The sequence below is a fragment of the Thamnophis elegans genome, chromosome 12, assembly GCF_009769535.1.
Source record: "Thamnophis elegans isolate rThaEle1 chromosome 12, rThaEle1.pri, whole genome shotgun sequence".
NCBI lineage: Eukaryota > Metazoa > Chordata > Lepidosauria > Squamata > Colubridae > Thamnophis > Thamnophis elegans.
In genome coordinates, this window is record NC_045552.1 from 25,604,044 (window position 1) to 25,618,548 (window position 14,505).

The 14,505-nt window shown below is 44.4% G+C and overlaps 1 protein-coding gene across 1 annotated transcript in view; it reads left to right on the forward strand.

Annotated features, from left to right (window-relative positions):
* The window catches only part of NFYC (nuclear transcription factor Y subunit gamma), a 67,257-nt gene that overhangs the window by 16,578 nt on the left and 36,174 nt on the right, over positions 1-14,505 (forward strand). Inside the window, exon 2 of the mRNA XM_032227265.1 lies at positions 8,061-8,170. Coding sequence (XP_032083156.1) covers positions 8,061-8,170 — 110 coding nt within the window. The remainder of the gene's footprint in view (positions 1-8,060; positions 8,171-14,505) is intronic.

Sequence of the window (14,505 nt, forward strand, 5' to 3'; positions counted from 1 at the left end):
CCCCACAGCCAGGACCGTCCTGGCGCCTCCAGCCGCGTTTCTTCCTGCAAAGCCCTTCGGGCAACCCGAGAGTTCCGCTTGACGCCAGAAGGGCTTTGCAGGAAGAAACGCGGCGTTTCTTCCTGCAAAGCCCTTCTGGCGCCAAAAGGAACTCTCGGGTTGCCCGAAGGGCTTTGCAGGAAGAAACGCGGTTTGAGGCGCAAGGACGGTCCTGGCTGTGGGGCGCAGACCCGGTAAAAGCCTCTCTTTGGTTCCCTCCTCCTCCTCCTCCTCCTCCTCCTCCTCCTCCTCCTCCTCCTTCTTTCTGGAGCCCCTTCCTCAAAGATTTGGTACCAAAGCAATGGCGGTGAGGAAGTTGTGTCTTTTGGATTTTGCACTGTTGTCTTTTCAATGGTTCTCAGACTGGTTGAACCTTTAGCAGCTGGGGTGATATTCTTTACTGTTAAGGTTACAATTGGATGTGTTGGACAAATCTTAAAAGATGAAACTTTTATTAAAACGTTTGACTTAACTAAAAACGTCTTCCTTTTTCTTCTTCTTCTTAAATATGATTTATTTATTTATTTTTACTTCAGAAGTTTGATGACCGTTGTACAAACTAATCCAACCTAAATGTAGAGGAGGAGAAGAAGGGGGGGGGATTTAAAAAGAGCAGAGGAAAAAGAAAAGAAAGCATGAAGAAAACATAAAGAAAGGGATGGGAGGGAGGGAAGGAAGGAAGGCACTTTATGTTGAAACAGAAAATATTATATAAGGAAGAAAATGGAAATAACTTTTTGCTCAAAGAGGTGTTTTTTCATTTCATATTTGCCTTTTAAGAGGAGTTAATGTTATAATTCATGTTCTAATGTTATAAATTTTAATCCAACATTAAGTTCCGAGCTTCCAAGTCATTTATTTTTAATGAAAAAAATTTTTACTCAAATTTTTGTGTTAAAATGGGGGGTGCGTGTTATACGCCGGTGCGTGTTATACGCCGATAAATACGGTAATTAACTTTAGCAGCTAGAGTTGAGGTGCCTGTCACTATAGACTTAACATTGGGCAGTTTTTAAAACTGCAGTTCCTTTCTCTGTTGTGAGTTTGCTTATTTCCCATGCTTTCTACAGTATAAAAATATAGATACTGTATACATTATCATTGTTTGCTTCATGTATTATGACTGTGAACTAAATGTACATTTGAAAGACCTGATTACATTTTGTGTATTTATGCTAGCCAATTCTTTAGATACCTTTTAACAAATTCCTACTTCTGCAAGCTATGATGCTCTTCATATTAAAGAATATTCACCAAACTTTTTTAACCTGGACACTTAGAAATTTTAAGTAATTGTAAATAATTTTTTTAAAAAAAGTTATATATGAGGATAATTGTTCTTCATTGGTGCATATAAGCAATCTAACTGCTATTAATTTCCCCATAGGTGATTTAGAGGTAGTTTTTATTTTAAAAAAAGAACTTGCTGTTTTACACTGCATGAGTGAAAATACATGCAGTAATGGTTTCTGGACAATTTTGTTCCAAACAATAGATTTGTGTTTGGCGGGAGAGAAGGCCAAAATAAAATCCACAGCACACAATGGATCATAAGTCAGTGGGAATCATATCCACTTATGTTAGAATTGTTCTTGGCCTTAAGCCATTTCCCATTACGCCACTGCATAAAAAGATTGTAGGCATTGAAACTTTTAAATAAAGCAGTCTTTTATTTCTCTCACTCTTCTATGCAAACTTTGAATGATATAGTTAACACAGTCATTTCTAAAAGTACCTTTGGCATTAGTTTCGAAGAGAACATTTAGCAGATTTAAATTTTATTAGTTGAACGTTGTTTTTAATCTTATTTTAAAAGCAAATAATCACTTTGTAATACAATACAATACAATAGCAGAGTTGGAATGGACCTTGGAGGTCTTCTAGTCCAACCCCCTACCTAAGAAGAAAACCCTATCATTTCAGATAAATGGCTATCCAACATCTTCATAAAGACTTCCAGTGTTGGGGCATTCACAACTTCTGGAGGCAAGATGTTCCACTGATTAATTGTTCTGTCAGGAAATTTCTCCTCAGTTCTAAGTTGCTTCTCTCCTTGATTAGTTTCCACCCATTGCTTCTTGTTCTACACTCAGGTGCAGTATTCTAAGTGTGGCCTTACCAAGGCCTTATAAAGTGGTATTAACACTTCACATGATCTTGATTCTATCCCTCTGTTTATGTAGCCTAGAACTGTGTTGGCTTTTTTGGCAGCTGCTGTACATTACTGGCTCATATTTAAATGGTTGTCCACTCGGACTCCAAGATCCCTCTCACAGTTACTACTATTGAGCAAGGTACCACCTATACTGTACCTGTGGATTTCGTTTTTCTTGCCTAAATGTAGAACCTTAGTCTTTTCACCATTGAATTTCATTTTATTAGATAGTGTCCAATGTTCAAATTTGTCAAGATCCTTCTGTATCTTTAGCCTATCTTCTGGAGTGTTGGCTACTCCTGCCAGCTTGGTGTCATCTGCAAATTTGATGAGTTCCCCATTTATTCCCTCACCCAAATCATTGATTAAGATGTTGAAGAGTACTGGGCCTAAAACATTTGTGGTACTCCACTGCATACTTCCCTCCTTGTAGATGCAGTTCCATTGAGGACTACACGTTGAGTGCGGTTGGTCAGCCAGTTAGGAATCCATCTGGTGGTGATGCTGTCTAACCCACATTCTTCTACTTTATCTAGTAGTAGGTTATGGTCTACCTTATCAAATGCCTTACTGAAGTCCAAGTAAACTATATTGATGGCATTAATCTGGTTCACTAATTTTGTCACTTTGTCAAAGAATGCAATAAGATTAGTCTGGCATGATCTGTTTTTGACACTTCATTGTGAGCCTTAGCTTTCCTCACTTCATCTTTACAGGCTCCGGCTATTTGCTGATATTCTGCCTTAGTTATGTCCCCCATCTTTCCACTTTTTATACTTATCTTTTTTGTCTTTCAATTTGTCAGAGAGTTCTTTATGCAGCCATGCTGGTTTCTTTTGAGAGCTGTTATTTTTCTTCTTCAATGAAGTCTAGCATGCTTCATTGTGCTTGACTGGGCTTTTGTAATCTCATTTTTCAAAATTTCCCAAACTTCTTGAATTGTTTTCCTCTTGAGGATTCTCATCCATGGAATTCTTCCCAAGCTCTCTCTAAGTTTATTGAAATTAGCTTTCTTAAAGTCCAAGACTCTAGCTTGACTTTGTTCTACTACTTGTGTTTGCATAATGTTGAATTCCAATATTGCATGGTCACTTGCGCCCAGAGTTCCTGTTGCTTCAACACCTTCTATCATTTCCTCTTTGTTAGAGAGAATTAAGTCCAATATGGCTGATCCCCTTGTTCCCTTCTCTACTTTTTGGGAAACAAAGTTGTCTGCTAGGTTCGTTAGGAACCTGTTGGATCTTCCACTTGGTGCAGAGTTTGTTTTCAAATTGATGTCAGGGTAGTTAAAATCCCCCATTACTATTATGGTGTGCTTCCTACATACCTTAGTTAGCTGACTAGCAAAAAGTTCATCTACTTCCTCTGCTTGGTTGGGTGGCCTGTAGTATATATAGACCTATGGCAATGTTGTTTACCCTCCAACCTTTAATATTGACTCAAATGCATTCAAGATAGTTCTCATCATTGTTGTGCTCTATTTCTGTAGAGATGTAGTTATTTCTTATATAAAGTGCAACTCCACCTCCTCTTTTATTTGGTCTATTTCTTTTAAATAATTTAAATCCTTCTAGCTGTATGTTCCATTTGTGGGTTTCATCCCACCAAGTTTCTGTAATGGCAACAATATCGTATCTGCCCTCATTTACTTGAATTTCTAATTCACCCTGTTTATTCGAGTCCATTTTGATTGACCCTGTGTTTACTGTCTACATAACCTATGTTATGCTTGACTGCCCCTATTTTCTTGCCACTTGTATGATTCATGCACATGGTATGGCACTCACTATTAAATGCTTGTTTTTGCTTGACAGCAGGAGTTATAATCTTACCTAATCATAAACCATATAGCAACCCTAACCAGCATCCCAGCTTGTTAGAGAAAAGGTGTTATCTGTTTACATGTCTATGGAGATTCTCCGTCATCCAGGTCATGATTGTCTCAAAGGTGCTTTCTCAAAAGGCAACTGGACTTTCTTTGTTTTTCCTTGAAGATGTTTCGCTTCTCATCTAAGAAGCTTCATTGGTTGGAAAAGGATGATTGGGGGGGGGTATGGAGGGATCCATCTTCTATTCACCCTTGCCCCCCTCCCATCATCCTTCCATTTCCCCTCACCATTCTGCCAGAACTGATGAAACTTCTTGGATGAGAAGCGAAACATCTTCAAGGGAAAACAAAGAAAACCCTTTTGTGATATCTCTTTACACTCATAACTTTAGGGTTATTTGCAAATATGATGTACCATATATTTGGAGTGTAAGACGCACCTTCCCCCCCCTAAATGAGGGTTTAAATTTGGGTGTGTCTTATATACTGAATGTAGCTCCACCTACCTGCCAGCCCCCACCTTTTGGCCTCTGCCTCCCAGCAATTTACCTCCTTGCAGCAAATGGGAAAATGGGGCCTGTAGAGGCAGCAATAGGCCATATGGTAATCCCTGCAGCCTGAAACAGTTGATCATCTGGAGGCCAATGCCAAAATTGAAAGTGAAACAGGTGTTTGCTGCAAGGAGGCAAATTGCTGGGAGGCAGAGGCAGATTTCTTTCTTCTAATCAGGCTAAACTGAAACAGAGTGTTTGCTGTTTGCTGCAAGGAGATAAGTCAATAACTACAAATGCCTATAGAATGTTCAAATTATTAGGCTTATTTTTTAAAGACTTCTTTATTATTGTTCTAGACAACAAAATGAAGAAGCTTTTTAAAATAAATGCTTGATCTGAAGAGGCCCAGTGCTATTGGATCTTCTTTTAAATAGCAGAGAATAATGTATACTTCCAGAAAGCCACATCAATTTTAACAGCATCTTGTACAAGTATAGTCTGAAATGTAACACCACAGTGTATATCAGTTGTGCTGTTTGCTGCAAAGAGGAAAATTGCTGGGAGGTAGAGGCAGATTTGTTTCCCCTTGTTTTCCTCCCCAAAAGCAAGGTGCATTTTATATTTCAGAGCATCTTATAATCCGAAAAATACGGTATTTCAAATTTGTTCATTGCACTTTCACTTGTGTCTTTTGACTCTGCAGTTGTGGTGCATTGGAAGAGCTCATTCTTAAGAAAATATTACTTAGTTGAGGTAGATGGGTTTTTCCTCCCCACTTTCATCCAAACTAGAATATCATTTATGAGGACAAAGTAACCCAACAATATTTTCTGCATGGTTACAAATGAAAGTCAGTATTCTGCAATTTTTGGGAAGTAAATTGTCATGTTTCTTTTTCAAATCCAGATCAACAAGATGATGAGCTGACATGTTTATTGAGTGAACAACTCCTAGGTTCTACTCACCTTGTATGTTAATATGTATCCTTTCATGGTTCAATTTGGAGCTAATAAGGGAAGGATATAATCTTTATCAGATTAAATTTACTCAGCAATGATAAAATAGGCTAAAATATAGTTTGCTACTTTTTGGCTTTTAGTATGGAAACACCACTATTATTTTAGCATGTATATATGTGTACCATAGGTGAGTATGTGCTATTGTCTCATATATTTTTTATATCTCTTGTTTATATAGCTGTGGCTTTTATCCATTTGTTGTTTGCATTCTGAGTCACTAGTGGTGAGATGGACAGCTAAACCATTTAAATAAATAAATATTGTGGTTTGCTGGTTTAGGTGTTGGACTGCAGTTCGGTTCTTAGCCAAAGAGGTTCATTAGGCAGTTTAGGGTCATTCACCTACCTCAATTCATTTCACAGGGTGGTTATGGGGGAAACAGGGAAAAGTGACCAATATATATATATTGCAGTAAGCTTCTGAACAAAACGAGCAATAAATGTAATAAATAATGTTTCATATGCAACTACATGATAAACAAGCCATTGTGTTTTGCTAAACACGTTTGGGTTATAGTATATTTTGTGAATCCAGCGAGAGCTTTCATTGTGTTGTTATGTAGCTGTGGGAAATAGTATGAGATTTGGTGTCCTTGTTGCTCTCCAAACTTTGTGGTTTTCTTGCAGACATTTCATTACAAAACTAGGTAACGTCATCAATGTAAACTGATGACCCTTTCTCCTCAAGTGTTATAGCTACATGTGTTATAGCTTTCAGGATGCTTCCTGGATTAACATCAGTCCATATCCTTTATTTATTAGATTTGTATGCTGCTACAAACTGTTCACACAATGTGTACTTGGACTGCTTTGTATGTATACTTGCTTCTGAAGTTGCTACATTTGGCAGAAGGATTTCCCATAATAAAAGCTGACTTTATTTGGGGATTCCTCTACCCTGATTGCTGCTAATATGGTTCCTAAAGAAAAATGAATGCTATAAGGCTCTTATCCACCCACCCCACAAAGTCTGTGATACGAATATTTATAATTCTCTCAAAGGAATTAACTTGTTGGATTTAGAATGAATTTCCATTTGATCTTGATTTTCCATCTAAATGGAAAAAGTCAAGGCCAGACCCTTACAGAGAAGTTACAAATATCTTCTAAACCTTGATATATTCAATCGCCACAACATTTCTCTGCATTGGATTTAAGCTTTAAGCTGCACCAAATATTGAGAAATGTAGAATATGGAATACCTGCTGCTGTGAGAAGAAATGTGGGATATAAATTGAATACATAAATAAAAATAAATTATTCATATCAGAAAAAGCTGAAAATAAAAGCAGGAAAAAGAGAAGAATCATAAGAAGACACACAGGGTAGCCTCTTATGAGTGAATACTTTTGGGCCAACCACAGTCTTTAATTAATTATTTATGTTTTCTTCTACATTGTTCAGAAATTAATTCTTGAAAGATAACTTGTCTCTCCTGTCTGTTGGTAATAAAATAAAGACTGCACACCAAAGCAAAATACTGAGGTTTTTTAAAGCTGATTTAGGATCCTCACTTCTATTTCCTCGTGTTTTACTAGCAGGTTTGTGTAGAGCTTTAGATTTGACTCCCAAAATTGTCTGGGAGATTGAAGATAGCATCTTTGGATACTCCGTTAAGAAGCCATACCTTTTTCCATGATTTCATGGCTGCTTGGGCCTACTGTCATTCTGTAGAGGAGCCATACAATCTTGGGTTTCCCAGAGCATTATAAAAAGAAGTTAATTTGCAGTCAGGACGAATGCTTCAAACAGTAATATTCAAAATGCATGATAATATAACCATACACAAATGCATATACATGCACAACAAGTCAGTACAGGTGAACTGAGAAGTTAGGCAAACAGATTATTTGAAGGAGTCCTACTGTGCTTAGCCGAGGATAACATCTTCATATGAAATAAGTTTATCCTTGTCTTAGAGCAGGAGTGAGGAACGATGGCCCCTTTATAATTTGTGCACTTAACAACTCCCAGAATTCCTGGTTGGCTCAGGAATTCTGGGAGTTGAAGTCCACAAGTCATAAAAGGACCATTGTTCCTCATCCCTGATCTAAGACTAATAAAAGTATCTGAATTAAATCAGTGGAAGAGAAGATAGAATGTTCCTTGACAGATTATGGTAAAGACAAATGCTTGGTAGAGAAGGATCTTCATGGCCTTGTGCAACAAAAATGAATATCAGGATGTATATCTATAAAACATAAAAAATAAATTCTGAGAGAAAGGTACTCCCTGGATTGATCACTTACAGAAAATACACCTTGAAGTGTACCAAGCAGAATAGGAAATAAGAATAGAATCAGACCTTACAAAAATCCTTGACTAACAAAACTGCTTTATTCCAAGTTTGATGGAATAAAATGTATGTTGTTGGAAGGGATTTTTGCAAGATCCAGCCTAGATTCTTGCTTTGAAACTTTATTATCTTTATTTTACTTTACAATTCACCATATACTATATAGCTTTTAAAACGTACCTTATCCACACCATCTTTACATTTAATATATTTTCTTGGTTTCTTTCCAGTTACCATAATGTCCACGGATGGGGGTTTTGCAGGAGGAAACAGTGATGCACAGCAGTGTCTTCAGTCTTTCTGGCCTCGGGTCATGGATGAGATTCGAAACCTAACAGTGGTAAGATTTTTTTTTCATACCATCCCACAGAGAAATTATTAATAGATCTCTTACTTGCTACGTCCATGAGCATTTAGTGATTTTTCATGTTGGGTTTTTGAAGGAGAGAAAGTTCTGACTTTTTACAATGTTAATTACTGTAAAATTGAAAAAAAATAACAATCTCCTCCATGGGTTGCTAGTTACTAGAGCAACTAGGGTGGGAAAATCACCCTTTTTTCCAATAGACTCGAGGGGTGGGGGTGGGGGGCTACACATGGGATATTCCGAAAGCCTGATTGGTCCAAAGACTGAGGGAAATTTCTTTTAACATCCTCCTTTCCCTGATGGCTCCCAGTTCCTTTCAGTCTTTGGTTCAAACAACTGCTTTGGTTCCCAGTGTATTATTTGAGAGAAATAGGTAAATTTATTTATCATTCTATTCGATCCATTGGGCATTCTAAATTCAACAGAAAGCTGCTGCATCGCAGGGACGAGTCCTCTGTCTCGCAGCGCTTCGAAGGAGAGCTAATTGGCCTTTCACTCTCTCCTCGTGGCACCGGGAGCTCTGACCGATCGCTGGAACTACGGGGGTGTCTGGGTCCTTCCACCAGCTCCGTGGGTGACGCGACAAAGCGGAAAGCGCTGGATTGGGCTAGCAACGCTTTTCCTCTATCTATCTCAGCCGCATGCCCTTCAATCGAGCCGCGGCTATTCAAACAAGCCCGGCGAAGAGAAAGAAAGCTTTAAGGTGTGCAGGGAGCCTGCAGTGGCCATTTTGGAGCACGAATGCAGAGGCGGCCATTTTGGACACTAATTGCACCTAATTGCATCGTGGCCAGTGTCCGGCCAGCAATTTGTTCTCTGGCAGTCCGCTTTTCACCTGCAAGGCCTCTGTATCGGCTGGTGTCTCCAAGGCAATCCCACAGGCCCCAGGGGAAGCACTCAATGAGGCCGGAACAGGGGGAATGGAAGGCCTTAGAACCAGGGCAGCAGCAGCTAAGCCGTCTGTTGCTCAACAACTATCTAGGGCAGCCCAAAGGGATGAATTGAGGCGCCAGTGTGCCCTTGAAAAGAGGATTGCCAGGGCAGAACAACAGACCCTAGTTTAGTTTAGTTTAGTTTAGTTTATTTATTTATTTGTATGCCGCCCTTTTCCCTGGGGGGACTCAGGGCGGCTCACAATCAAAAGGAAGGGGGGGACAGACTTTTACATATAAGACAGTACATGATTAAAACACAACATTCATACCATTCGGGCGGGTTACAATCTTTAGCCCCAGGCCTGACGGGATAGCCAGATTCTAAGGGCTGTGCGGAAGGTCTGGAGGGTGGTGAGGGTACGAAGCTCCACGGGGAGATCGTTCCATTGGGTCGGGGCTACCACCGAGAAGGCTCTCCTCCACGTGGTGGCCAGTCGGCATTGGCCAGCGGATGGAACTCGGAGGAGGCCTAAACGATGAGATCTAATGGGTCGTGTGGAGGTGATCGGCAGTAGGCGGTCTCTCAAGTACCCAGGTCCACTACCATGAAGGGCTTTATAGGTGGCAAGTAGCACCTTGAAGCGTATCCGGAGATCGACAGGTAGCCAGCGCAGCTCGCGGAGGATAGGTGTTACGTGGGTGAAGCGAGGTGCACCCACGATCGTTCGCGCGGCTGCATTCTGGACTAGCTGAAGTCGCCGAATACTCCTCAAGGGCAGCCCCATGTAGAGCACATTGCAGTACTCCAGCCTAGAGGTCACAAGGGCCCGAGTGACTGTTGTGAGAGCCTCCCGGTTCAGGTAGGGGCACAACTGGTGCACCAGGCGAACCTGGGCAAATGTCCCCCTGGTCACAGCTGACAAATGGTGTTCGAAAGTCAGCTGTGGGTCCAGGAGGACTCCCAAGTTGCGGACCCTGTCTGAGGGGTATAATGTTTGACCCCCCCAGCCTGAGAGATGGAATATTTGCCAAATTGGCGGGAGGGAAACACAACAGCCACTCGGTCTTATCCGGATTGAGCACAAGTTTGTTAGCCCTCATCCAGTCCCTAACAGCTTCAAGTCCCTGGTTCATCACGTCCACCGCTTCATTGAGTTGGCACGGGGCGGACAGATACAGCTGGGTATCGTCCGCATACTGGTGGTATTTTATCCCGTGCCGCCGAATGATCTTGCCCAGCGGTTTCATGTAGATGTTGAAAAGTAGGGGAGACAGGACAGAACCCTGCGGCACCCCATATGTTAGGGGCCTAGGGTTCGATTTCTGCTCCCCAACTAACACCGACTGCGACCTGTCCGAGAGGTAAGAGGAGAACCACTGCAAAACAGTGCCTCCCACCCCCATCTCTCGCAGTCGTCGCAGAAGGATACCATGGTCGATGGTATCGAAAGCCGCTGAGAGGTCAAGGAGAACCAGGATGGAGGCGTGGCCTCGATCCCTGGCTCTCCAGAGGTCATCGGTCAATGCGACCAAAGCAGTTTCTGTGCTGTAACCAGGTCTGAAGCCGGACTGGAATGGGTCAAGATAGCTGGCTTCCTCCAAGGCCCGCTGGAGCTGAAAGGCCACCACCTTCTCAACAACCTTCCCCACAAAGGGGAGGTTGGAGACTGGATGGTAATTGTTAAGAACGGCTGGATCCAAAGATGGTTTCTTCAGGAGGGGTCTCACCACCGCCGCTTTGAGTGCGGGGGGAAAGACCCCCTCCCGAAGGGAGGCGGTAACAACCGCCTGGATCCAGCCCCGTGTCACCTCCCTGCTGTTGACAACCAGCCAGGAGGGGCACGGGTCCAGTACACATGTGGAGGCACTCACAGCTCTCATGGCCTTGTCCACGTCCCCGGGGGCAACATCCTGAAACTCAACCCAGCGATGGTCTACCAGATTATCCCCTTGTGCCTCAGCTGGATCTGCAGAATCGGAGTCCAACTCCGACCGAAACCGAGCAACTTTGTCCGCCAAGAACTGGACGTACTCTTCAGCCCTACCCTGCAAGGGGTCCCCCGTATCCCTCCTATTTAGGAGGGAACGGGTTATCCTAAACAGGGCGGCTGGGCGGGACTCGGAGGAGGCAATCAAGGTGGCAATATAAGATCTTTTTGCCGTCCTAATTGCCCTGATGTAATCCTTGATGCACGATGTTAAAAGTGCTCGGCTCGATTCGGATTTGTTGGATCTCCACGAGTGCTCTAGGCGTCTCTTTCAGCGCTTCCTCTCCCGGAGTTCCTCTGTGAACCAAGGGGATCTCCTGGATCCACAGCCTCGGAGCGGCCGTAGTGGCGCAATCCGGTCAAGGGACCCCGTCGCTGCCAAGTTCCAGGCAGCAACCAGGGTCTCCACCGGACTGTGGGCGAGAGTATCAGGAGTAGCCCCAAGCTCCGTCTGGAACCTCAAGGGATCATAAGTCGCCTGGGGCGGAACCATCTGGTCGGTTCCTCCTCCCTACAGCGGAGGTTTGGCCTCCGAAAGTCAAGCCTCAGTAGGCAATGGTCTGACCACGACAGGGGTATGATCTCATTACCCCTAAGACCAAGATCACAAGTCCACTGCTCCGAGAGGAATACGAGGTCGAGCGTGTGACCCGCTGAATGGGTTGGGCCCCGAATTACCTGGGTCAAGCCCATGGCTGTCATGGAAGCCATGAACTCCTGCGCTCCATCAGAGTGTTCACCGAGCGAAGGCAAATTGAAATCCCCCAGAACCATAAGCCTGGGGAACTCAATTGCCAGCTCGGCTACCGACTCGAGGAGCGAGGGGAGGGCTGCTGCAACGCTGTTGGGAGGCAGGTACGTTAACAGCAAACCCACTTGACCCTTGAGGTCCAACTTCACCAGCAGGGACTTACACCCGACAGGCTCTGGAGCAGGGATCCTACGAGGTACTAGAGACTCTCGGATAACAATAGCCACACCTCCACCCCTTCCCTGGGCTCTCGGCTGATGAAGCACCTGAAAACCTTCTGGGCACATCTCTACGAGGGGGACTCCTCCCTCCGGGCCCAGCCAGGTTTCAGTAATACATGCCAGGTCTGCCCTCTCGTCTAAAATTAAGTCCCGGACGAGGGGAGCCTTATGAACTACAGACCTAGTCATCAGACCCAGCTCCCACAGCAGATCCAGGTTCCCATTAAGGCCAGGATCTCACCAATTGGGCTCTCCTCCCAGAGGCTTCGGCCCTTCTTCTCCATCTGTCTCCCCTGCTAGGCCTTCCAGACAAACTGGCATTGAGGTCTCTCCTTATCCTCCCAGACCTACCCAAGGGATTCGGAAGGATGATGGGGACCCATTGGAAGGTTCCTCTAGGTGATTTCTTCCTCATCACACCATAGATCCCCAGGGGCCCCTTGCAGACCAATATGAGGATGAATTTGAGAATTTAGAATGATTGCCTTAGAGCATTAAGAGGCTGATTTCCTCGGCCATATCAGAAGGGGTTGCCTCAGCTCTCAACCAAAGGGAAGCCCCCCCCCTCCAGGGGATAGGGCAACCCACTCCTTTCAACAGCCAAGGGACTCTTCCTCTGTTCAGAGACAGGTCCCTACCACGCCTCCCTCCCCCTCGGTGGTTAGCGAGGGTTCAGTGTTAGGCAAAGACCCTCGTCAAGACATGAGGTTTTCAGAGGATGAAGAGTCTGTTCTTCCTGATCCTCCAGCTTTCCCCAATCTCTTTTCTCCTCCTATGTTTAAAACTATGCTTCACAAGGCCAGATAGACCACTAAGGTGGGGACTGGGGATCCTGCTGTCCCTCAACCTAGGGACCCTAACCTAGTCATGTTTTCCAATACAGCCACCAATAAGGAGAAGGTCCCTGCCCCACCCTTGTTTCTGGAAGTGGTAAAGAATCAGTGGGCCTGCCCTTCCACCTTTCCCAAACCTGGGAGCAACGACCGCTGCTTCTACAACATGGAGCAGGTCTTCTCCCAGGCACTCCAGATGCCCACGGTGGACGCCCCAGTGGCTACACTGGCCAATGCGTCATCCGTCGTGTCTGGTGATGTGGCTGATAAGTTAAAACCAGAAAACAAGTGTGCCAAACTTACCTTGCATAAGAACTTCAACACTTCCGCTTGGGCGATAAAGTTTGCTGTGGCGGCCTCCTACTTCAACCGCTCGGCGGTCATGTGGCTTCACCAACTGCAGGATCGCATTCCTGTCCAGGATGAGCGACTTCAGCAGGATATCACCAAAATAATTGCGGCCACAAAGTTTTCCGCGGATGCTACCTAGACACCGTAAAATATTCGTCCCGAGTCCTTGCTACCTCGTTGACTTCTAGGCGTCTACTATGGCTTCGCAACTGGCAAATGGACAACAATTCCAAATGGAACTTGGCATCTGCCCCATACGCAGGGACCAATCTCTTTGGTGAATCATTAGATCAGATTCTCATTGAGTATAAGGATAAAAAGAAGGTCCTGCTGACCAATTCCAAGAAGCCGGACAGCGGTTGGCTTCTTACCGCAGACATTCCTACAAGGGCCCTGAACCTGAGTACCAGCAACCCAGGTACTTTCCTTATAGATCAGATAGACAGCCCCAGAGACAGTACTATCATGATAGGGGCAGGTACCAAGGCCAGTCCAGACGGCCCTTTCGCTGGGGGGAGGGGGGGCAGCTGTCCTTTCCGTAAAGGGAAATGACTCCAACCCGAGCATTCCCATCGGTGGCCGCCTGGCTCTGTTAGCGGATCAGTGGGACCAGATTACAACAGATGCCTGGGTATGAACCACGGTCAGACATAGCCTTCATCTAGAATTTCTCTCCATGCCTCCTAACTTCTTCCGGGTGTTCCTTCCCTCCCGGGATCCGAATCGTTCCCGCCTGATGTCCCAAGACATACAACACCTGCTAGACATTCAGGTGATAGAATTGGTCCCCATGACAGAACACAGGTTGGGACACTATTCCAATCTATTCGTTCTCCCAAAAAGCTCGGGGGGATGGAGAGCCATTCTGGACCTCAAACGCCTGATCCAATTTCTAGTATACAGGCGCTTCAAAATATCCTCCCTGGGATCTGTTCTTCAGGGAATCAGGCGGGGAGATAACCTAGCATCAGTGGATCTAACGGAGACATACCTCCACATCCCAATCCCGCCCGCCCATTGCAGGTACCTTCGGTTTTCCCACAAGGAATGCCACTTTCAATACAGGGCTCTCCCCTTCGGCCTAGCCTTTCGCACCTTAACGAAAGTCTTGGCGGCTCACCTGCGCTCTGTTCCGGTGAGACTCCACTGCTACATACGACGATGTGCTCGTACAGGCCGACTCACATGCACAGGCGGTTATCGACCTCTGCCTGACCATCCAGACCTTACGGTCCCTAGGGTTTTCCACCAACTTCCCCCAAAATCATCTCTTGCCCTTGACAAAGATT